This window comes from Neltuma alba, unplaced genomic scaffold (genome assembly GCF_004799145.2).
Source record: "Neltuma alba isolate B1F8T4 unplaced genomic scaffold, ASM479914v2 tig00010229_pilon, whole genome shotgun sequence".
Classification (NCBI taxonomy): domain Eukaryota; kingdom Viridiplantae; phylum Streptophyta; class Magnoliopsida; order Fabales; family Fabaceae; genus Neltuma; species Neltuma alba.
In genome coordinates, this window is record NW_021635161.1 from 338,967 (window position 1) to 362,294 (window position 23,328).

At 34.5% G+C, this 23,328-nt stretch overlaps 2 protein-coding genes across 2 annotated transcripts; one reads left to right on the plus strand and one right to left on the minus strand.

Annotated features, from left to right (window-relative positions):
• Positions 1–2,468: 2,468 nt before the first annotated feature.
• Positions 2,469–8,770, minus strand: LOC114754952 (ALA-interacting subunit 3). Its single transcript, XM_028943807.1, has 8 exons — positions 8,457–8,770; positions 7,870–7,928; positions 7,688–7,762; positions 7,492–7,605; positions 6,126–6,196; positions 4,625–4,922; positions 3,526–3,815; positions 2,469–2,880 (listed from the first exon to the last, which is right to left on the minus strand). Exons 1-8 carry the CDS (start codon positions 8,530–8,532, stop codon positions 2,826–2,828), a joined length of 1,038 nt encoding a protein of 345 aa, XP_028799640.1. The 5' UTR covers positions 8,533–8,770; the 3' UTR covers positions 2,469–2,825.
• Positions 8,771–11,601: 2,831 nt separating this feature from the next.
• LOC114754955 (succinate-semialdehyde dehydrogenase, mitochondrial-like) lies at positions 11,602–23,272 on the plus strand. The gene is made up of 20 exons (XM_028943809.1): positions 11,602–11,852; positions 12,356–12,469; positions 13,089–13,188; positions 14,135–14,183; positions 15,807–15,894; positions 16,044–16,154; positions 17,953–18,015; positions 18,129–18,239; positions 18,977–19,042; positions 19,125–19,202; positions 19,307–19,384; positions 19,871–19,937; positions 20,244–20,329; positions 20,577–20,609; positions 20,712–20,744; positions 21,210–21,310; positions 21,579–21,664; positions 21,832–21,938; positions 22,021–22,098; positions 22,866–23,272. The coding sequence occupies exons 1-20, from the start codon at positions 11,733–11,735 to the stop codon at positions 22,902–22,904; spliced, it is 1,608 nt and encodes a 535-aa protein (XP_028799642.1). The 5' UTR covers positions 11,602–11,732; the 3' UTR covers positions 22,905–23,272.
• The last annotated feature ends 56 nt before the right edge of the window (positions 23,273–23,328 follow it).

Here is a 23,328-nt window from a genome sequence, read left to right on the forward strand (position 1 = left end):
CAAGTAGGAGTAGAAGAGAAGAAATTAAAAAAGATAATTAGGATGTTTTAAAGAAAACATATTATATTAACTAATTAAACTAATATCTTTAATTTACTCAAATTAGTTAATTGAGTTTTAACATACCGTGGAAGTACTTAAAAAGTGCCTAAAATTATAATTTTTTTTTTCATTTTTATCCCCATTAATTATGTTTTATATTAGTTCATTAGCTCTCTGCCTTTTTTTTTCCCTCTCAATTTTCTTCTCACTCTCTCTGTCTCTTTATAAAAGGTATTGTTGAAAAATAAATTATAGTTTTACATATATATTTATTTTCTTCAATAATTTTAACTAACTTTTTTTCATTTGCATGTCAACTAGCTCTTATTAGTTTGTTATACTACCTCTGATTCTTAATATAAGAACTTGTTGATTAATTTGAGTAAATTAAAAAAATTAGTTTAGTTAGTTATTTGTAGTAAATAAATACTGTCTTTTCTAAAATATCTTTACTAATCAAGTGTATTAACTAGAACTATTGTTATTACAAGGACGAAGTTGCAAAAAAATAGATAAATATAAGAGACAAAATAGATTGACGTTTTATATTTAGGACTAAAATGAAAGTTAAACGACTTTTTATATTAAGGACGGAGGTAGTATTATGTTTATGAGTGCTGAGTTTTTGTTTTCCCCAAGTATTTCAAGACGATGAAACAAATTTGCAATTGATCAATCGAAGAAAAGTTCACTTTGTAAGGAACTAGTCAAACTCTTCATTTGACCTAAAACAGTCAAGTTGACGATTGATTTAATTAATTAAAACATCTTTGAACTTTTTTCCCCAAAAATGCAAAACTAACAACTCCAAGAGCGAATAGTTCGTCGTCTGATTTGATAATTAATTGCTCCGTGTGAGTCCAGCTAATGTACGTCAACCAGCAGCCATCTTTATCATAAACAAAATTAGAGCAATTAATTCCCCTGTAATATATATAATGATGTTGATTCATTGTTGAAAATTTTACTTTTAAAATATAAAAAAGCACTTAAATTCAACTTTGACTTTAATAATTATTTTTAGAAATAAAAAATTATTTGCAAGTATTTAAACCAAGGTTTGCAATCAGTAAGTTTAAAACTTAAAACTATTCTCACATGTTAAAATAAAATATCTCTTCAAAAGTAACGGATTAAGTTTAGTAGAAAGAATTACTCTTTTAGAACATGATAAATTATGGTATAAATTTTGTTAGGAAAAATACCCATATTTAGTGTCTTATAACACTTAGAATATGATTGTTTCTAATAGAAGAATATGTGTGTAGGGGAAAAAAAAACCCTCTCCGATCAAAGCAGATAACGCACTTTTCCACCATTAATTTCCACTTATTTAGAAAAATATTTTAGTCTAGTCGCATGTTTTACTAGGCCAATTAATGAATTATTAAGATGATGACTTTTTAGGGCGACGGCATGGCCACGTCACATATGTTGACCACATGATTCTGGGCAAATTAATTTGTCGTTTTTTACCCCGTTGATCAAATAAAGTTCTATTTTAGGAAACTGCTTGTCAAAGCCGCCACGGAAGACTTTTCCACCAAAAATTAATTTCCACAATCAAGGAAAAAAACTCCACATACATAAATAAATAAATTCACTCAATTATTTATTCAAAAAATACGCCAGTCACCACCTCACTTTAATTTTGAAATATTTCAATTGGGAAAAATATTTCAAATCATCCATAATCATATCCTTCAGTTCCCCCCCCCCCCCCAAAAAAAAAAAAGAAAATTCATGTCACATGAGAGTAAACCAGACAGATAATTCAACTGTAGGACTGTCTTGCTTTTATTGCTAGAAATAAGCATTTAAGTGTACCGTATTCAATTACTCTGAACAAACATAATAGTGTGCCACCTTGGCTCGGAAGGGATCTCTCTTCCACTCTTTCCCTCCTCTGCCCTCCTTTTCTCTTTGTTTTATCATCATTGGATGTTCAGACTTAACATTGTATAAAAATAAATATTATTGTAATTTTATTTCAAAATATATCAAAAAATTTAAACTATTAAAATATAATCCAAATAATTCATAACTGTAAAAATTATACTTTATAATAGTAATAATAATGGATTAAAATTTAACAATTTAAATTTATTTATCTTTTTTAATCTAAAATTATAATAATATTTATTTTAATAAAATATTAAATCTAAATCAATAAAATTTCAATCCAGTAGTGGTAAAAGGAAGAAGAGGGTAGAGGAGGGAATCCTAGTCTAAATTTATTTTACATATTTGTTATTATTACCCAATCACAAAAGAGTAACTATTTCGCTATCTTCTTCATTAAAGCAGTAAACACAATATTTCTTATCTACAAAATCAAATTAATTTATTTCTTTATTTTTTTTTAACTTTATTTCGTGCTAACCGAATAAGCCTTCGACCAAACATGGGAAACAGGAAGAAAAGGAAATGAAAGGAAAATCATCTGTCTCTCCATTTCAAAAAAGGGAAACAAGAAACCTCACTTGACTCTTTCTATTCCTTCTATACAAATCTACCAGAGCCAGAAGAGGAAACAAGAACCCTCCTTTTTCTCTCAAGTTTGTATAAGAAAACGACTGCCAGAAATACTGGATACTATTTCTCACACGCAACACATGTTTACATTAATGAAGCATAGAAGACCCAGACAAAAGATGATAATATCATGTGATTGCTTAAGCGAATCCAGCACGTATAAGCAACATAGATACACACAAAACCTGACACAGCAAAATAAGCAAGCCTTGAATCTTGGAAGGTAACTAGTAAATTAGGATCTCTGCTTATTGCCCACCAGGACTCCTATTCCATGACAGATATGATGGATCTCCAAGTTGCCTAGAATCACAGTGAGATGCAGACAGATTAGGATCTTTGTAAACAATGATTAGGGGAAAGAAATAGCCATTCAGAAAACTACTGAACAGAATCTGACAGATATGAAATTTGGAACACAATCAACGTTAATAGAGGAAAAATGACAGTTGATGTAGAATATACCTTATGTGAACCTTAGCATTTGAAATAGACTAAGATGATGATGGTCATTATCATCCAATAACTAGAGCATAACAACAACAACAAGCCTTATCCCACTAGGTAGGGTCGGCTATATGAATCACACGACGCCATCGTGCTCTGTCAACAACTCAGTCCTTAGATATGTTGCTGACCAAGAGGTTTCGTTCAATGCCAATAACTAGAGCATAGTGGAAATAAATTTTATAAAGAATCTTCTGGTGGTTTTCACATTATGATGCTTCCTCATTTAGTTATATTATCTGAGTTCTGGTCAGAGCAGATACTTCAAAGCCCGCTTGGTAGAAAAGGATGATGGAAAGGGGGGATGAGAATGATGAAGCCCCATCCCGTACACATAATGTTCAAACACAATAAAAATAATAACCTTGAAATAGTATGACTTCTTATTATTATTATTATTATTTTTTTTTTTTAAACTTTCCATGCATTTTAAGTATTTACCTTGGCTTCATCAAATATATGATAGTAAAAGTCATGGCCAGAAAGAAGCACAGTCCTCCAACAGAGAGATATGCAATGCCAAGAAAGTTATTCTTCCCACCAAGCCAAGTAGTAGTTGACAGTACAAGCGTCTTCTTTCCATTAAAACTGTATGTGTTGTAATTGTTCTTCAATGTCACATGTATCTGGTCACCTGCCTTGAGGTCAACCTCTATTCGTCCGTACAGCTTCCTAAAAGTTGGAAGAGCAGCAGTTCGCATCCACACAATAAGATCCTCTTGCTCACTCAGCTGTTAAATACAACATCCAAAAAAGTGAGCAACTTATCTCAGTATGCAAATTATAGAGAACATTAATGACAACTTTGAAGAATGCAATATACTGCAAGTCACAAAAAATGAAAAGGGAATCAGTGCAGAATATAATATAGCAAAAATTAAACTAGAAGTTTAGATTAAATGAAGGTGGGTAAATAAACATGTACAAAATTTTTACATTAACAAAAGTTTTTAGTTTATTGCAACATATAATTAGACAGGTGACACGTTCAACTGACCTCTCTTTTGCTCATTAAATATTCCCTAAACTCAAAATTCTGACCCTTCAAAAGCTGATAAGTTGGTCCTCGTGGCAACAAAAGATCTCAACTGATACGATCAATTGTTGGTCATTTATGCTTCTCATTTACCAAATATATTCTATGCTTTTCAGGAATTTCCAGGTAACTTCTCCGAATAAATTAGTGTAGTATTGGTCAGTCAATGCTACGCCCAAATTATATAGCCAGTTGACAGTCCAATCCAAACACCTTAGAAAATGTTATATGAATAGTTTTATTCAATCAAAAAGCAATAAGAAGCTTCAAAATTGGTCACACATGCACACAACAGATAGCGTGATCCGTAAACATCAGTGCAACCACTAGATGCCATATTCCTACATAATCTCAGATTACTGCACTAGACCCAGTAAACAAAGAGGATTATACAGACAAATAGTCGCTTCATTCTCTTAAACCCCCCAACCCAACACACACACAAAATACCCCAAACAAGGGGAGATGCTTCATTCAATAAAAGAGTTTTATAATATGACTTACAGGTATGGATTCATTGAGACGCGCGCCACCTATAAGAGAGCCATTCTGAAAGTTTATGGGAAAGACATCTTTTCCAAATTTGTGTTCCCTATCACTCTTCCAGGAGATGCCTTTCTTGTTCACCGCCAAAATATTGTTTTCACGGGAGAAGTTATATGTATCATTGAACAAACTCCAAGCTATAAGACCACATGGTACAATGGCTCTGCCATCGGAAAGATCTTCAGGCTTACAATATTCAGTTACATTCCCCTTTTTGGGATCTCTCAACTGCTCATCATTTCGGCTTTTAACATACCTGAATGATATGAAGTCAGCCCTAGAATAGTTGCTATTATAAAAATTGAATTACATGGATTATCTTCCATCATTAACCAGAAACATCCCAACGCTAAGACTGAAATTTAGTGACATATATAATAAAATGACATGAAAGTTTATAACATGTTATGGAGATAAGATCTTTACATGGATGTTGCTTAAAACCTTAAGTTAGAAGACAGAATCAGAGCTATAGGTCAAGGCTTATAACTATCTTTCACTAACTATATATATTCTTCACAGCTTAGATGATTGGTTAAAAATGAACTTCCCGATAGTTCTTGGACAATTTAATTTTATTCCTTCTATTTCCATTCTTGGACAAAAACTTGTTTCCCGTAACCAAGGGCAAACAAATAATTAGTTCTTGACACAGTAGTTGAAAAGATTGATAACATTAAAAATTAGTATAGACCATAATTCAAAGTTTCAACATGAATTTGAAGAACCAATTGCCATCCATATTATATAAAAGTAAGCAGATAAATTAGGGATACTCTCCATCATTATTTTCTTTATATTTATATTTATATTTATATTTATATAAGCATGTGTTTTCAGTTAACTTTGTGAACCCTTGGGTGTCTTGAAGATGTTGTGATTGAATATTACAAGAGTATTTGTTTTCTCCCTCTTTCTCCCTCTATCTCCCTCTATCTCTCTGTTCCTCCTTTGTTCCACTCTATATCCCCATTTCTCCCTTCCCACCCCCGTACCCCACTTCTTCTATTTCCCCCTATTTCTCCCCTTTCCACAGTTACCGAGTGATATAAGAGCCTCCCAAATCCGAACAGGCATGCAGCTACTATACCTTCAAGAAAGCCCCCAAACCAACAGGACTTGAATGAAACTTAGTGGAAAACTCAGTCCTTTATTACTTACAAGAAGTTAGTTAGATGTTAAAGAAGTTAGAGCATAATCTTGACAGAAGCGACTTAAAAAAGTTGTTCACATCAACAGCTTCTACAATAGCACCCCCTTTCCGTCTCAAAGAAAATGTTTTTCATCAATTTCAAAGGGAAATAAGTAAGCTCTGTAGTGTGATACCAATCTGCAGCGGGAAATGTGAAAATGGGAAAACAACCAGCGATAATTGACAAAATGTTTTCATACGAACACTTACTGCTTAAAATTATATATATTCTCAAACATGCGTGTGGGTGATAAAAGGGTCACATACCGCCGATGATTCTGGTAGAAGTTGTCAAGCTGATAGTAAACATATATTGGTGACTTCATATTTTTTGTGACCTGCTTAAAAGTAAATATAACAACATTACAGTGTGAATTCCATTATCTATTAAGTATTTTAACAGAACTTATACTATGACCAGCAACACATCCTCTCCCTACCCCCTGAATAGTTAGAAAACATGTATTCTACAAGGAAAAGTTCTACTATGGCTCCCCTAAAAATAGTAACGTCCAGATGGTTCCCAAAACGTTAAGTTTTGTATATATTATCTTGATATTAATCGACCTGAAATGACAAAAATATTACTGATTGTTACTTACTATTTACATATGGCTTTCCAAAACATTAAAGTTGGTAGCATGCATATGATGATCTTTATATAAATTTACCCTAGACAAAAATGTACACCTTTAATCCTAATTATAAGACCCATTTTATAGTGTAACTTAAGTATAAGACCCATTTTGTAGTATAAATTATTACACTACAAATGGGTCTTATATTTAGGATCGAAGGAGCATTATTGATTGTTACTTGCTATTTATCAACAATAAGCTACATCAACTAAAGTTTTCAAGAATAATATGAGTAAGAAAAAAACCTCCGAGAAACTCACTCTATAATTTAGCTATAGGAAATTTAGGAAAGTAGAATCACATAAAAGACTTTTCCTTCCACTCTCCTGTTTATGCAGAGACTAAAATGAGAGTGAGAATCACCAAGTTCACTAATCTCTCTCTCTCTATTCCCCCCCCCCCCCTCCCTTTCCTTTTCCTCATTTGTTTAGTCACCCAGCATTCAGTTTTTTAACTTTCACTTTAAGTGTTTTGTTTTATTATTTAATGGTTTCTACTTGCCCTTTGCATTACAAATCTTTAGTTCCTCCTCACATATCAGTCTGATAAAGTGCTCTAATTTTTTATTGGCATTAAATTATCAACATATTTTACTTATTTTCAATTAAAATTAGTTTTCTAAGTAAGAGAAAGTTGGCCAACAAGTGTGATAAGATGAAATGAAATGAGACCTATCATGCTCCATTTTTGTTGTTTGTTGTGGCATTGTCTCAATGGTGATGGCTGTGTGGATCACAGTGCACTATTAGTATCACAAAATTGAATGCAATGTATTATCTCTTTCACAATAGCCTATATACTTTATTATATATATTGCAATGCTATATCCCTAATATAGTGTGTATTCTATAATGCTCAAAATTTAACCAACAACATTTATTGTGTATTACATCCTGAAATAGTTTTGGCCCCTTCGAGCAAAAAGTTCTCCCCCTGCCCCTATGACAATGATGAATACAAAATGTTAAGAAGAAAGGGGAGCCAATGGGACTTACATTTAGTGTCCGCTTGCATGTTTTATCGACAGAGCTCTGAATGTATCCTACTTTGTTGGTCTTAAAGTTTTCTGGTATACAATCAGAGTCATACCTATCAATAATTTCAACAACCTGACAGATAATAACATAATCCCACTCAGCATCATACATAACAGAAAGCATGAACACAAAACATAACTACAGTTGCCCATACATCATTTGAAGCAAATAGGCAAGCAAATCCGATAGGAATGAAGAAAACAGTGACAATCAAGAATGATGAAATAACCTGCAGGGAAATAAGTAAATTAGATACTAATCATAAAAGTATGAATTCAAAATATATGGTGATTAAAATATTATAATGGGCAACTAATATGGAAAGGGTAGAGTTACCGCTCGCGGGGTAAGAATCGGCTTGCATGCTGGAAGTTCTTGTTGTGTAAACTTCGAATCTAAAAGAGAACTCTAGTGTCTAGTCAGTTAGGTTATATGTTGGTAGATTTAACCCCAAAAAAAAAAAAAGCGACGCAAATGCAGCTGTCGTTAAAGCAGAAGATACTATCTAACTTGGAAGAACACCATTAGGACAACAAAACAATGTACATGTCATATACATTTCAACAACAAAGTTCAAATATTAAGTCTCAAAAGTTACAGTGGATGTTTATGCTCACAGATTAATCAACTATTTGGCACAATATTGCCTCCCCATTAAAAATTATGAGCTTGAGCAGCAGGTACAAGAACCTCTCTAGCACACACTAAGAATCAAAATAGGTGAAGCCAACATCCCAAACCGCCTCTCCCTCCTCTTCTCTCAGCACAATAACAAAATTTTATCACAAGTCGATATAGCAGACACACACTGGGGGCGTAAACATAAACATGATAATAGAACCATTCAAATGTCGGTATCTGCAAACTGAACTCTGGAAATCAAAAGAAACTATTCGAAATCAGTGAGTTTCAGAGATTAATACATTTGGGTCTCTTGGTATGTTTTCTGCCAATTGCTGCATCAGTGGATCCAGCACTTCCAGAACCTGTCGATGCCATATCCAAACCCAAAAATTCAAAGGCTTCTCCTTTTTCTCAACGCCGAAACAACAAACAGATGGGGATGGAAACCCCTCGGAATGTGGGGATGGGTAAACAGAAAATGCAATTGTGATGGGAGCAAATATGAGACTATGGTGAAGAGCCCTCTCTTGGGGATTCGGGTTTTACAAAGAAATGATAAATGAAGATTACAAAGGCCAGCCAATCACCACCCTCCCTCCCTCTCTGAGGAGAGAGACAGAAGCAGCTAAGGAACAGAGACGAACCAAAATAAAAATAAAAATAAAATAAAATAAAAATGAAAGAAAAGAGTACGATACAATCCCGGCTTTGGACGGCTTCTTTTCATTCATTTTTTTTACTTTTTTAAGAAAAATTAAAAAAAACTGTTAATTTTAAAATTTTAAATAAAAAATTATTATAAAAATATGTTTTTATTTATTTTTTGAGTATAGTTTTTTTTATGAGTATAGTAATTAATATTGATTTAAAATTTGGGATTTTTCCTTACTTTTAACTCCATCTGTCATTAATTATCAATCGAATATAATCATCAATATAATTAATTATTAATTAATACTATATCAAGACAATCAGTAGTATTTTTTTGGTCGAAAATACAATCAATAGAATTTATAGCAACTCATACACACATTTTATTCGGACGAGTAACCAGCATTGCATGTGAACTATCCAAATTGAAACCCATCCATCCCATTGAAATACTTAAACTGAGAATGAAATGAAATTCAATTACTATTTTATACTTTTTCTTATCCTTAGTATGAAAACTAATTGAAAAATTAGGTTTAATTTTAAATATAAAACTTCAATTTACTTTGTCTTTTATATTATTTAAACTAATTTATTAACTTATAGACTGATATATAATCTAATATTATATATAAGTATTTTACAAATATCATATTATATTTGTTATAATTAAATTATATTTATTTTTTTAATTTATTCAAATTAATTAAATAACTCTCATATTAACAATACAAGGTAATATTTCAAGCTGTGATTAATGTAAATAAAAGCTAAAAAAAAATGCCTTTTTATCTTTAATATAGATCTATTTAACTAATTTGATTAAATTAAGAAAATTAAGTTAATTAATTATAAGAAAGATGACATTTTTTTCTAAAACACCATAATCATTTTTCTTAATATCCTCTTCCCTCTTCTACTTGATTATAGTTGAGGGAATATCTATAGGGGTAATTTAGAAAAAAATAATAAATATGAGAAATAAGTTTTATATTTAGAATCAAAATCAACTTAACAATTAGGTCTTGTATTAAAGACACGAGGAGTATATAATAAAAGCATCTGCTTGCTGGTTGCATCTTGTAATTTCAGATAGGCACTCTCTTGCTTTTGGTAAGCCAGCAAATCCGCCGGTATCATCAAAGCTTCTTCACATATCCTTTTTGTGATGAGATTAGAATATTTTAAATAGCTCATGAGAAGATGAGATCACATTTACAAGCAAACTAAGATAAAGTCCAAATTGGTTAGTAGAGCTTCTCATAACGCTGACATTGACACCTGACAAGTAATACTTCCTCCGTTTTTTATTATAAGAGACGAATAACCGAATTACGTTGATAAAAAAACAGTTAAAATTAGTTAAGAACAATCAATGTGAAAAAAGTATAATTTCTTTTTCAAAAATACTCTCATTAATAAGGAGAGAGAACATGAGAGAGAACAATAGTAAATTATTAAAAGAAAGAGAAGTGAGAAGAAGAGAGTGTGTGAGTTGGAGGCAATAAATATGAGTAAAATAGGAAATCAACACAAAAAAGTAGAGACAACTTTTAAGTGTCTCTTATATATAGAAACATGCCATAAATATCAAATGTCTCTTATAATAAGGAACGGAGGGAGTAACTTGTAAGCTGAGCCTCTTGAATTCCCCGGCCACCCTAAGTGAGCCTGCAGGGGCCTAGGCTGAGTGCTACCAAAGTTCATAATCACTTTGGGAAAAAAAAGAAAACAACTCCTTTGCGTCTTATGTTTCATCATTTTCAACCATTATTAACTTTAATTTAACATGCTTCTCCATATTCTTCTCATTTATTTATTCATTTCTCATCTCCATGCTTCGTTAATTATCTTCTGAGCTAGAAAGAAGTCTCAGGTTATGTTTTGGGGATTCTCATTTCATAGGCTCAAAGGCAGTGGTCATTGATATGCATTATTCTACCCATTATAATATGATGATTAGGGGCCTCATCATGAGTGATTTTAGCTTGGAACATTGTCTCACTTCTTCTCCAGAGAAGCCAACAAACGAGAGCAAAATATGAGCCCCGAGAGGCTAAGACAAGTTCCGTTCACTATTCTACACTGTCAAATTCCATCTAAGCCACTCATGCAGATAAGTACTAAAGAATCTGGGCATATCACGGTAGGTAGCTATCCGGCTTGCTGCGCATGTCTTCCAAGTTTTAGAATGGTAGCAGTATAAGGTATATTTTCAGGAAAATGGTGGTAAAAGTTGTTCATTGATTCCTCAAACATGTACCAACTTTGGATCATTAAATTCTGGTTTCCAAATGTTTTTTTGCCATATGTTTAGTTTGGACTTTGGTAGCATTTATTGTGTAAAGTTTTTCTATTTCAAGGTCCAGTGAGGTCCGTTGTTCACTGGAGCTCATATTCTGTTGCCGGACATGAGAACAACCAAATCCCAGCACATCTAAGAATTTGAGAGCAACATATGAATGATGGTTAAAGGTTGTCTCTTAGTCAAATATATAATTCCTTTAGATTAAAAACTGACCAAGAGCTTAGCGGCATGATTTGTTCTTTTTTTTTTTCCTGTGATTTTTTTTGAATGATATTTTTATGTGATTTTTTGTATAATTTTTTCTACTTCCACCTTTTCCTTGTTGTTACAAATATATTTTCATGACTGTTTCCAACAATGATTTTTTTTTTTTAAGGTGGTTGAATTAAAGGGGCCATCTTTTTGCTTCTTTCGTGGCCAACCTTACAGTAAATTGTTAATTGGCTGTGTGAATAGTTATCCGAGCACAAGGCTCGTTCAATTCAGCGAGAAGAGAGAGAGCGTCAGGTTCTGCGATCATACTATCAGCGACTACACATATATTACGATCCATCCAAATCCAGTGTAGCAAACAACGAAGGAAGCTTCGCTGTAGCAACCGAAAAAGATCGAAGAAATGACTCTGGCTTTCGCAGCATTGACCTTACGCTTATCACCAATGGGATCTTGGAAGCTCATCCCTCGCTGTTCACTCTTGCTTTCCATGCAGACCACCACTCCTTCCTTCTCTCGCCAGGCAAGTGCAGCTTTTTTCTTCATATATCTATATGCTGGTCTGAATACTCTGCAATGAGATACACTATATCCATTTCGTGGATTCTGAAAAAAATTTGCAAACGAAGTTTGCCATCGCACGTACAGCCTCATCTTTATAAGCCCACAGTGTGCAAATCTCTTCTAGTAATTATGTTCTGTCGCCCTTTTATGTTATTCGTAATTAGAAGAGGTTTTATGGCTACTGAATTTCGATTACAAACTTCCACTATTTCCCCCTCTTCTCTCCTGCCTGTATGCTTGCATATGTCAGCTATGTTCACGAGACGTACAGGCAGCCTGCATCTTTTGAAGTCTTCTATTCAAATGTCATGATTGAAAAAAGAGTCCATTTTTGGGTGAAAGAAGTTGAATTGAAATCCAGTATAGATTTTAACTACCATTGATAATTTTTATTCGACACGCTTGTCACGTATGCATAAAGTTTTGACAGTTTAGTGTCTAAATGTGGAGTTTGAATTCCAGATGAGCATGGATGCAAAAAGTGTTGCTTCACAGCTTAATAGTTCTGGTCTGTTGCGGACTCAGGGCCTTGTTGGAGGCAAATGGAGTGATGCCTACAATGGCAAAACCATAAAGGTACGGCAATTGCTATTATGATGGCAAGACCACGAATCTCTTTGATATGGTCGGGAAAAGGTGTTGGGTTTAGCTATTTTTTTTGGATTACTCCATCCGGTATCCCAGGGAAATAGGCGTCTTTCAGCCGTGACAACGTCCCCAGACTAATCCGGATTCGGGGGCTTGCAAGGATCCATACGGACGGCGCCCCCTGGCCCCTTGGAGTGCTGCGTTCCCACGTCTCGAACCCGAGATCCGTGGTTAAGCTAGGACGACCCCAGCCAGTCGACCTAACCCCGCGGGTTGGGTTTAGCTATTTTAATTCTTTTATCATTAATTTCTTCTGATTGTGTTAGTTCTTGGCAAATCTTCTTCAAACGTTTAATTGTCAGGTTTTGCAGCCCCATCGCTAGCTCTTTTCTTCCTATTTTGTTTAAACTGAAAAGGAGGATAGGTAGTTTGTACTTTTATCAGGTGATACTGCTGAATTTTTCTTCACCCTCTTTATTTGAGAAGTCTGGAGCTGCAATTTCAGACACCTGTTCTTGTCTGTCTTAGATACCCCTTTGTTTTATTATTCTATGATGTTCGTAAGAATCTTTTAAATTTTACATTAAAATTTTTCAATGTCATGCAGGTTTATAATCCAGCAACTGGTGAATCTATAGCAGATATTGCATGCATGGGTGGAAGAGAGACGAACGATGCGATATCCTCAGCCTATGATGCATATCAATGTATGGGATTTCATACTTTCAGGATATATACTTTGATTGAGATCAATGCAGGAACATTATGGAAAATCGAGATAATATACTCTCATAATTGTTTGAATGTGTTTGTATGTGCTTAAATGACATTAAATAGCTTAAGCACTTAATTATGAGCTTCAACACTAAATTGTGTCTTTTCCACACACTATTTCGTGTGTCTGTGTCTAGCTTTCTCTGGGGGAGAAATCAACCCAGTGAAATTTTAGGCCTGTTGTTTTCTGGACATGTTTTGTTTCTTTAGTTGCTCAAAGTTCTTCCCAAAAATTTTTCCTTTTCTTTTTCTCTTTTATCGTAATCTTGAGGATAGGCGCAAAGCTAGAAGCTTTCCGGCATACAAAATGAAAAAAGTAATGAAAAGGAAAAAGAAATAAGCAAGATGACTTTTGTATCGCTCCTTTTGAAAAAAAAGGAGAATAAATATCATTGAGTAATGATAACAGGTGCATATATAGCATATATCGTTTCTTGTGCGAGCAAAATGGATCAAACAGGCCTTGTTGCATTTTATGTTTGTTTATGGTGAAAGGACATGCATAAATTTCCAATTTTCAATCGCATTTCAATTAACATAGTTCGACATTAGTACATATGATATTCCTATAGCATGGTAACTGGGATACGTTCACCAATTTATATAACATATTTTAAAGATGCACTTGCATGAAATGAGTGGTTGAATTATTTTAGATTTATAGTTGGTGGTGATTTTAATCTGTTTTGATTTGGTTCAATGGTGTAGCTTTTGATATGTTATTCCCCAATTTCCCTGCGCTGATATGTTTATGATGTTTGGGCTCTTAGTTCCACTTTCATCTCAATCCATGTATCTGTAGATACTAAAAGGATTTATTGCTGTTGGTCTCTTTTGGTTATGTAAAATATATAAATAGATAAACGTCCTTATGTGCAGCTTGGAGCAAAACCACTGCTGCTGAGAGGGGTAAACTTCTGAGAAAATGGTATACTTGGTTGCTGTTGAATTTATAAACCACCTGATTTTAAGGAATTACACCAGCTATCTGGTGATTGTGTGACAATTTTGTCTACTGTTCGTCTACTTTGATTTAGATATTTCTGCCATACATGCTACCTCTTCATGCGGTATTGGTACAACATATATTGTTTGATTCTCAGTGTTGTTGTACTACGTGGAAATTGCTTATCTGATCCTCCTGTACGTAACTCCCTTTAGCTACTATTATTCAAAGAACTCTCACAAGGTTTGGGCAACGTCAGCATTAAACCTGTTGACTGCAAATAGGTATATAAATTTAATTTAAAGAAGGAGAGAACATGAAGGTGGAAATATTTATGTTATTTTGATACAATGGCAGGAAGCTTTTCCATATTATTACATTGAAAATATTCCTTTGATTTTCACATAATGTGGCAAAAAATCGGTGGAATGGAATGACTGTGTGCATTGTGCAACAACATTTTTTGCCAACTGATCAAACCAATATTTTCTTTTGGCGCATTTGGTTAGTAGCAGGGCCATTTTTTTCACTGTCCACTTGCATAAATATGTATATGCCTATACACGCATCTCTTCGCATCAATGTTGTTGAATGTTTAACATCATATTTTGTATTTACTTTTGGTGAGAATTGATAATAAATCTGAAGCTATGCTCTTATAAAATTTACTCATTTAAACTAATTTAAAAAGAAAATAAATAACCGGAAATTGCTTATATCATTCAGTTGTCTTTAATAAAAAAGGGGCTTACTCTGCTGCTAGTGTTTATAGAAAATTCTCTAGTATGTCTCTGAGTAGCATAAGATATTAGGTTATGTTCTTGGGAAATTATACTTCTTAGCACTTATCCTATTGAAGCATTTTAACTTGAGCTACTTGGTTAGGATTGCCACAAGATTGTATACTCTTCATCTTCCCCATTTACTCTTTTTTCCCTTGATTTGCCTAGGCTTGTGCTCTTTATGTCTCAGAAGCATAGGTCGCAGCCTTTATGTCTTTGCTTAAGTTTATGCCTTTGAATCTCAGTGGCTTTAGGTACATTTCTTTTCTAATGGGGTTCTCAAATCTCAGTGCTGTTAGGCTCTGATATCGTGTTAACTTTTGTATAGATTTGTGTTTGGACTTATCCGTGTCACCAAAATAGCTTAGACTACTTGGTTAGGATTGCCACAAGCTTTTACACACTCACACACACACTTACACTTCATTTTGTTATTACTTTTGGATGTCAGACTTCTATTCTCCAACGCAGACATGATGACACACTAGATGTGTATTGATATGTTGTATTGGACACCTGTAAAACAGAGGCAGTATATCTTATTATTTCACTGTAGGGATTACGCCAAGATATATACAACAAGAGGAAAGCAGGGATCCTAAGATATAAGGAAAAAATCAAGGAAAAGATGGGAGACTGTGATGCATATTCAATCTACCTGAGAATCTCTCTCCTGTAATCAGGAATTATTATACTAGATTATCTATATTTACAAACCACAATATCTATACAATTACAGATATAAGTCATGGAGTTTAATTTGCTTATTTTTTGGTGCTGACAATAATTTCATGCTGTTAAGTTCCTCCTCGTTGCTTTCAAGGTATGATTTGCTAATGGCACACAAGGAAGAGCTTGCAAAACTTATAACCTTAGAGCAAGGAAAGCCTCTTAAAGAATCTATTGCTGAGGTACCATAGATAGCCTTTTGGGCATTGCCGCATTGAATACTTTGTTATTTGGTTGGCATGTCATTTTAGGATTTTCTTTCCCATTCTTAAATATTTTCCCCAGTTGATTTTCATTATTCACATCGCTTAATGAAAGTGACTGTCTGCAGGTAAATTATGGGGCTAGTTTTATTGAGTTTTCAGCAGAGGAGGCAAGGCGCGTATATGGAGATATAATTCCTGCACCACTATCTGATCGACGATTATTTGTTTTAAAACAGGTGAACTTGGTATTTGTTTGGCGTCTTAGTTTTCACAGTTTTGTAGCTTTCTATGCAATATTATTATTCATGCATAGTTACAATCGGTTGTGCTGTGTGCGCTCGAGGCATTAAGGAAGGAATATCAGTCTGCACCCAACGCAATGCAATGCGCTATAATAAGTGTAGTTTGATATTCACTATCACAACTCATGTCAAAGCATTGGGGTTAGATTTAACATTTCTAACACAAAATTCAATGTGTTTACTTCGTTCACTTATATGTATGTGACCAAAATGAACAAGGTGCCTTCTGAATTCATGGCTTTTATTACTTATTAATTTATTTACATTAAGTAAAAAGTCTCAATAGAGTTGCATCTAGTTAAGAAGCAACAGCTAAAAGATCTCTCTTGTACATTAAGAGGAGATCACTATAATTAAAAACAATTAGCAAAACAGAAAAACTGTTCCTCAAGCAAGTGGTTGTTTTGACTAAGCCTGCTTTCTTCTCCGCTGCCTTATCCCTCTGGAGGAGTCAACAGTCAAGCCTGACCACTCTCCATGTTATCCCTTTTAAACATGACATCCTTGACCGTCAAACCTACAATGAAACATACATGTCTCCAATGTGCATAAACCTTCATAATGCCGTACCTCCCATAAATTCTGCCCAATACACCGTGCACTGAATTTGCAGGTAGTGCCTATGTTCTTAGTCATGCCTGTCATGAATTTTAATTGACAACTCTGAGCTTCACGTGGATAGACCCCTAACAGTTTATATAGACTTATCTTACATATTCCTCCTTTCATCCAATTGCTCTGCAAGCACTCTTTCCTAAATTTTCCAAAATCCTTTCAAACTCAGTATGAAAAGAGTTCCATTTACCAAGAGACTTTGCTTTTAGCCTTTTTATCTCAAATGCACTTCCACTGTGAAAGCTAAGAAGGTTCACAACCAAGCTTTCTTGTCTTACTAAAGGCTTACTAGAGCTTCACATTTCTCCTATCAGGTTACCCCTGGCAACTGGTGCATTTAAGTTACACTGTACCTCCCAAATTTGAAATTCTTTCCCCCATTACTCAATCATACTCTTAAATGCCTAGTGCGCATTTTCAAAGGGTCATCTAATGCTTCGGAATATGGGTTGCACTAGATTGGCATACAGTTACAGTTGACATACAATAACACAAGTTATATTAAAAAACTTAATTTGAGTGCATAGAGAGGTACAGAGGAGCAGGATTTGTTTCTTCTTTTTGCATGTTAACGTAACTCTTGTTCTTTGAATCATCTTCTGGTGATATATGCAGATTATATTTTGCTGATTTCTTTTGCTGCTTCATTGATCATATAGCTTTTCTGTATAATCTCAATACATCATTTAAAACAATGAGATTGGGGATTGGTTTGGGTATATAAATATGTACTTTTGTATCTGGTGCCTTGCTGCTTTCATGAGCTCAAAATATTGGATCTACACAGTGTCACTAAATTTTGAGCATCTGGGTTAGACAGACATTGTTATCATATGCATGTGCTTTCTATTTAAAAAGTTAATATTAAATGGCATCTAACTGCCACTACATATTTGTGTCTTTAGTGCCTCTTCCTGACTCTTTAGACTTTTGCTTGGTCATTGTTACTTTGCATGCCATGTGTCTATTTTGACTTTTCATGGTTGGACAGTTTTTGGTCGTCTTATGTAGGTTATTTTAGATTGAGATTTTACTATTTCTCTTAAAACATGAAATTCTAGCATATAATTCTAATATTTAATATTGGCCCATTTTTCCTAATGGACGTCAATTATAGCCTGTAGGGGTTGTTGGTGCTATCACACCTTGGAACTTTCCTTTGGCTATGATTACCCGAAAGGTAATTCCATTTAGAATTTTTAGTGTTGAGAAGTTCACATGCATGTTCAATTGTTTTCAAGAGCAATGATTAGTAAACGGCAATCACATAAAAAATGTGTTGTCTTATGTTAGGTCGGTCCAGCCCTTGCATGTGGCTGTACAGTGGTCGTTAAGCCCTCTGAACTTACTCCTCTCACAGCTTTGGCTTCAGCAGAGCTTGCGATTCAAGCTGGAATACCAGCGGTAGTTTCTTTCTTATACATATAATGTTATGACATAACTAGAGTTCATTATCTTCAATGTGATATTTTCCCCTGTTTTTTTATGTTCTAGTAAGTTCATTTGTAGTTATGTAATGCATGTGATGTTAATAAGAGTTCCTAAAGATTTAACTATTGTGTAATTTACAATTTACAATGCCTCTGTGTCAAAATTTTTATTACATTTATGGTTTTACTGAGCGAGATTTTTCAATTAACAATACATCTAAAGATTTGGCCTTGGATAGAGTTCAATGGCGTTGTACTATCATGTAGCCGACCTACCTAGTGGGATATATTTTTGTTGTTGTTGTATGGTTTTACTGTAGTTCCCCTCTTCAAACACTGCTAATATAGAAGCCTACTGTAATTTTGTTTTTTCGGTTGGTTCAACATGTCAGTTGTTGCAGTTTGTCCTTGTAGTATGTACTCCATGATTGTGGATCTTACACAGAGGACACCTAGAGTAAGTCTGCTTATACAAAAAGAAACGATAAGTTGGCTCCTTTATGAGGGCCTCAATCATCATCAATTTCTTCTGGTAGATTGCATAAATTTTACACGAATCAACCTTTTGGTTTTACATTTTATATCATGGCTTATGTTTATAAGCTTCTTTCTGCCTGTTTCTCCTTTCTTTCTTGCTCCCATGAACAATCTTTTCCAGTTCCTCTCTGTCTTTCGTGTGATTCTAATGGTCCTAACATTTTATTGGTACAGGGTGTTGTGAATGTAGTCATGGGAAATGCTCCTGAGATTGGGGATGCTATACTTGCAAGTCCACAGGTTCTATCTCCGTGTTGTGAATGTATTAGGACTTTTAAGGATGCAATCTAAACAAGTTTATTTCCACATCAAAATTGTTTAGGTAAGGAAAATCACATTTACCGGCTCAACTGCGGTTGGAAAAAAGTTGATGGCAGGTGCTGCTGGAACAGTTAAAAGAGTAAGCATATATGCTGCCGTACATTTCCTAAAATACAGAATCTTGATTCCATTATGCTCAATTGATATTTTTCCTTCTTCCCCCCCCCCCCAATACTTTTCTAGGTATCTCTGGAACTTGGTGGCAATGCCCCTTGCATAATATTTGATGATGCTGATCTTGATGTGGCAGTAAAAGGAACTGTAAGTAAAAGGAACTGTAAGTTAGAAATGATGTCCATGCATATGGTGGTTATGACGATTTTGTCTAAGATGCTATTTTATCTGTACGTGTCATGGCTAACTTCAACATTTCTATGCATGCAATGCCTAAAATCTTTCATAATGTATCAAGTGATTAATTGCCAAGAAGCTCATTTCTTACATGGCACTAGCCCAATCTTTAAGAGTGAGGTGAATTGGATGTCGAGAGTTTGAGAGTTTGATACCTTGCCGCACGTTTTCTATCCCATCCATACTCCCATGGCCTTGAGGTCTTCTTTGTTCCCAAAATATGGGAAAAATAATCATAACCTGTTGTAATCCGTAATAGATATATATATTTTTGAATTACTAGAACCTAGAAGTATGACTTGGTTTTTGGAGAAGCGCTCCTTCTTGATTTGTGTCAAAGGTGTATAAGAATCTCCGTCCTCCGAGGATATGATTATGTTTATTCATTAATTGCAGGTTGCAGCAAAGTTCCGTGCTAGTGGACAAACATGTGTATGTGCAAATAGAATTCTAGTGCAAGAAGGTTAGATTAATAAACTATCTATTTACAATTACTCTACCTGTTTCTCTTCAAGTGATTGTTGAATGTTTGCTGCCTGTGAATTCGTGTGAGGACATTTTAAACCAAACCCCTGCCCTCCACCCCCCCCCCCCCCCGGGGAAAAAAAAAGAAAACTCAGAGATGACAAGGTAAAAAGGAGAGGAAGAGGCAGTGGTTCAGTCATATCTATGATAATCTTGTATGATATTTCAATCAAATGAGTGGCGTCCTATTTTGGACACATTGCTTTTCTCTCTTTCGTTTTACTAACCAATCTTTTCTGTGAAGGTATCTATGAGAAATTCGCAACTCTTCTCCTTGATGCTGTTAAGGATATGAAAGTTGGGGACGGTTTTAGTGAAGGTGTGGTTCAGGTATATTTCCCCCCTTATTTTCAGCTGGCTTTCTGTGGAGATTGCTTTTCTTGCCTCCGTACTGTGTTAACTATTATGTTTAGGAGCCCTGACTATCTTACAATCGCCAGTATGGATATGATATTTCGATCTTCCACTCTTGTAGTTGTTTTTCTTGTCACTAGTCTTTAGAGCTCTCTTCCAGATTAAGATTTTACATGATAAGCCTTCTAGTGTATGGTATGACCCAATTGTTCATTCTAAACAGGGACCTCTAATCAATGAAGCTGCTGTGCAAAAGGTTTGTCCTCCTCTTGGTAATATTGTTTCTGTTATGCAATATGGCTGGGTGTCTTCTCTAACTTGCTCAGACGATCTTTGTGACCTTTGTATATAATGACAGGTTGAATCTTTACTTCATGATGCCATCTCTAAGGTTTGTTCCCTTTTCCATTCTTTACAGTGATTCTACACTTTTGTTTTTTTTTTGGGTGAAAACAGTGATTCTACACTTTATTTCTGTTATATTTCTTTGGTACGTTCTTCTTAGTCTGTTGAACTTGAATAATGAAGCTACTATAGGCTAATTAACATCTCGTGTCTGTCAACAAAATGCACTTTTGATGTGCAGCTCATGTCTCCTCAAGGATTGCTAACTCTTGATTGGATAATTTTTGCATTTTTATATTATCTTGTATTCAAAAGTAGGAGATTTTATCCATCTAAGGTATTTTTGGCACTAAATTGGACGCTTGGACCAAAATGTTAAATGTGGTTTGTTGGCTAAATCAAATTTATGCTGTTCTTTCTTTCCTTTTTTAGGTAAACCTTGTAAGATAGATGAGCATGTAAAATAGCATTATCTGGTAAATCTGATTATGTATTCCCTTTTTATGTGAAGGGGGCAAAAGTAATTCAAGGGGGCAAAAGACACAGCCTTGGATTAACTTTTTATGAACCTACAGTCGTCACTGATGTCAACAACGAGATGCGCATATCAAGGTAAACCTTTTAAGATGATATCGTGTGATTCTGAGTTTTTGCTGTTCAACACTTCAGACTTCTGAGTTTACAAACCATTTTTATTTGAACAAATATTACCTTGACACATGTCAGTTAGATGTTATAATGTGATTGTGATTCGTTGCTGTTTAACATATTAGACTTTCGTAGCTACGAACTGTTTTTATTCAGCAAAATATTACCTTGATGTGAATCGATCGGGTTGAACCTTCTCTTTATGTCAAATTCAACTTGTATGATTTTTTAGAGAGGAAGTATTTGGACCAGTTGCTCCTCTGTTGAGATTTAAAACTGAGGAGGAGGCTATCAAAATCGCCAACGACACTAACGCAGGTTGCTTTCACTGCTATCTTTTTTATTTTTGTTTTTCAAGCAGCCCTGTAGCGAGCTGTTGTTTTTCTTCCATTATATGCTATTTTCACCATACCATTCATTGTATAGTATTGACAATCAATATTTGTTGCCTGTGTTATGGGATCTTGCTCTGAACATGCATGAAGGGTTGGGTTCATATATCTTTACAAACAATGTTCAACGCTCTTGGCGTGTTGCTGAGGCTCTTGAATACGGACTCGTCGGTGTAAATGAAGGAATAATTTCAACAGAGGTGCTTCTTATTGCATATTCACTAAGAAATAAATGGAGATATATTTCTGGATGGACTTATTTACCTGTAATCATTGATACAGGTTGTTCCTTTTGGCGGTGTTAAACAGTCTGGCCTTGGAAGAGAAGGCTCCAAATATGGCATGGATGAATATTTGGAGGTAAGTGCGACTCTAAGATGTCGTGTTTTTTAACCCTCTGGTTCGGAAATCAGAACTGATTCATGATCATACCCTACCATCATCAATTGCAACTTAGGCAGTTTTTTTTTTGTTTTTTGGGTCATAATCCGCACACCCATTGTGCCTTTTACCTCACAACCTCATACTTATGAAAGCCTCGAGGGCAGTTGAATCCTTGGAATCTTGCCCAATGACCATTTTCACGTTGATTTTATGCACCTACTGACACTTTCAAGCTCTGGAAGCGTTGTGGAAATTAAACAGTATTGTTATAGTATAGTTCAAAACCTTTCCCAGTAAAAAAGCCTCATAAGCTGTCAAATTTTTACATATAACCCCTTGTTAATATCCATTATTTTATTAATAGAGCATAATATGTTATTGACTATACACCTTAAATTTTATTCATGTATCGATAGCCCCCTTAATATTTGAATTATTTACAAATAGCCTTTTTAAACTTTGTCATATGCAAATAAATCCTCTATTTTGTTGCATATCACGTGCATTTTCATCTATGAAATAACGCAAGGGAGTTACATGTATAAATTTAAAAGTTTATTGGGGCTTCTTGTCAAGTTCTAAAGATCAAAAAAGTTGTCTGCAGATAACCAAGATTCAAGGGGTTTGTCTATGATTTAGACTTTGTGAAACATATAGAATATATTACCTTATCATTTATTTTGTCTATTTTCACAAAATTTAAGCTGATAATAACATAAAGATCTTCACTTATCAATTATCAGATCAAATATGTCTGCTTGGGAAACATGAACAAAGACTGAACTGCAAGGCATTGTCGTGTTCCGATTCCAAGGTATGATCATGGGCAATGGTGAATAAGCTTTTCAAATGCATTTGGAGAGTTTGGAAGAGGGTGTGATTCTTGTGTGTCGCCATTGCAGAGGAAGCATGCAGAAGCATCGCCTGTGTGTATATAAATAAGTGCAGGCTGGGAATGTACTTTTGGACTAATTTACGTCTTGTCAGTATCTTTTCTTCTGCAATGTTACCTCTGAGGCACTTTGTACGAACAAGCTTCTCGCAAGTTTTTCGCCCTTCTCTTTTCTCTTGCATTCATGTTTGAGGGACGTGAAGCTGAAAATGCTGCAAATTGTTGCAACTTTTACTGTGACATGGTTGTCATTGTTTTCATAACTTGCTCGACCCTTACAGGAAAAATTAGGTGAGACTACCAACAATCTGTTG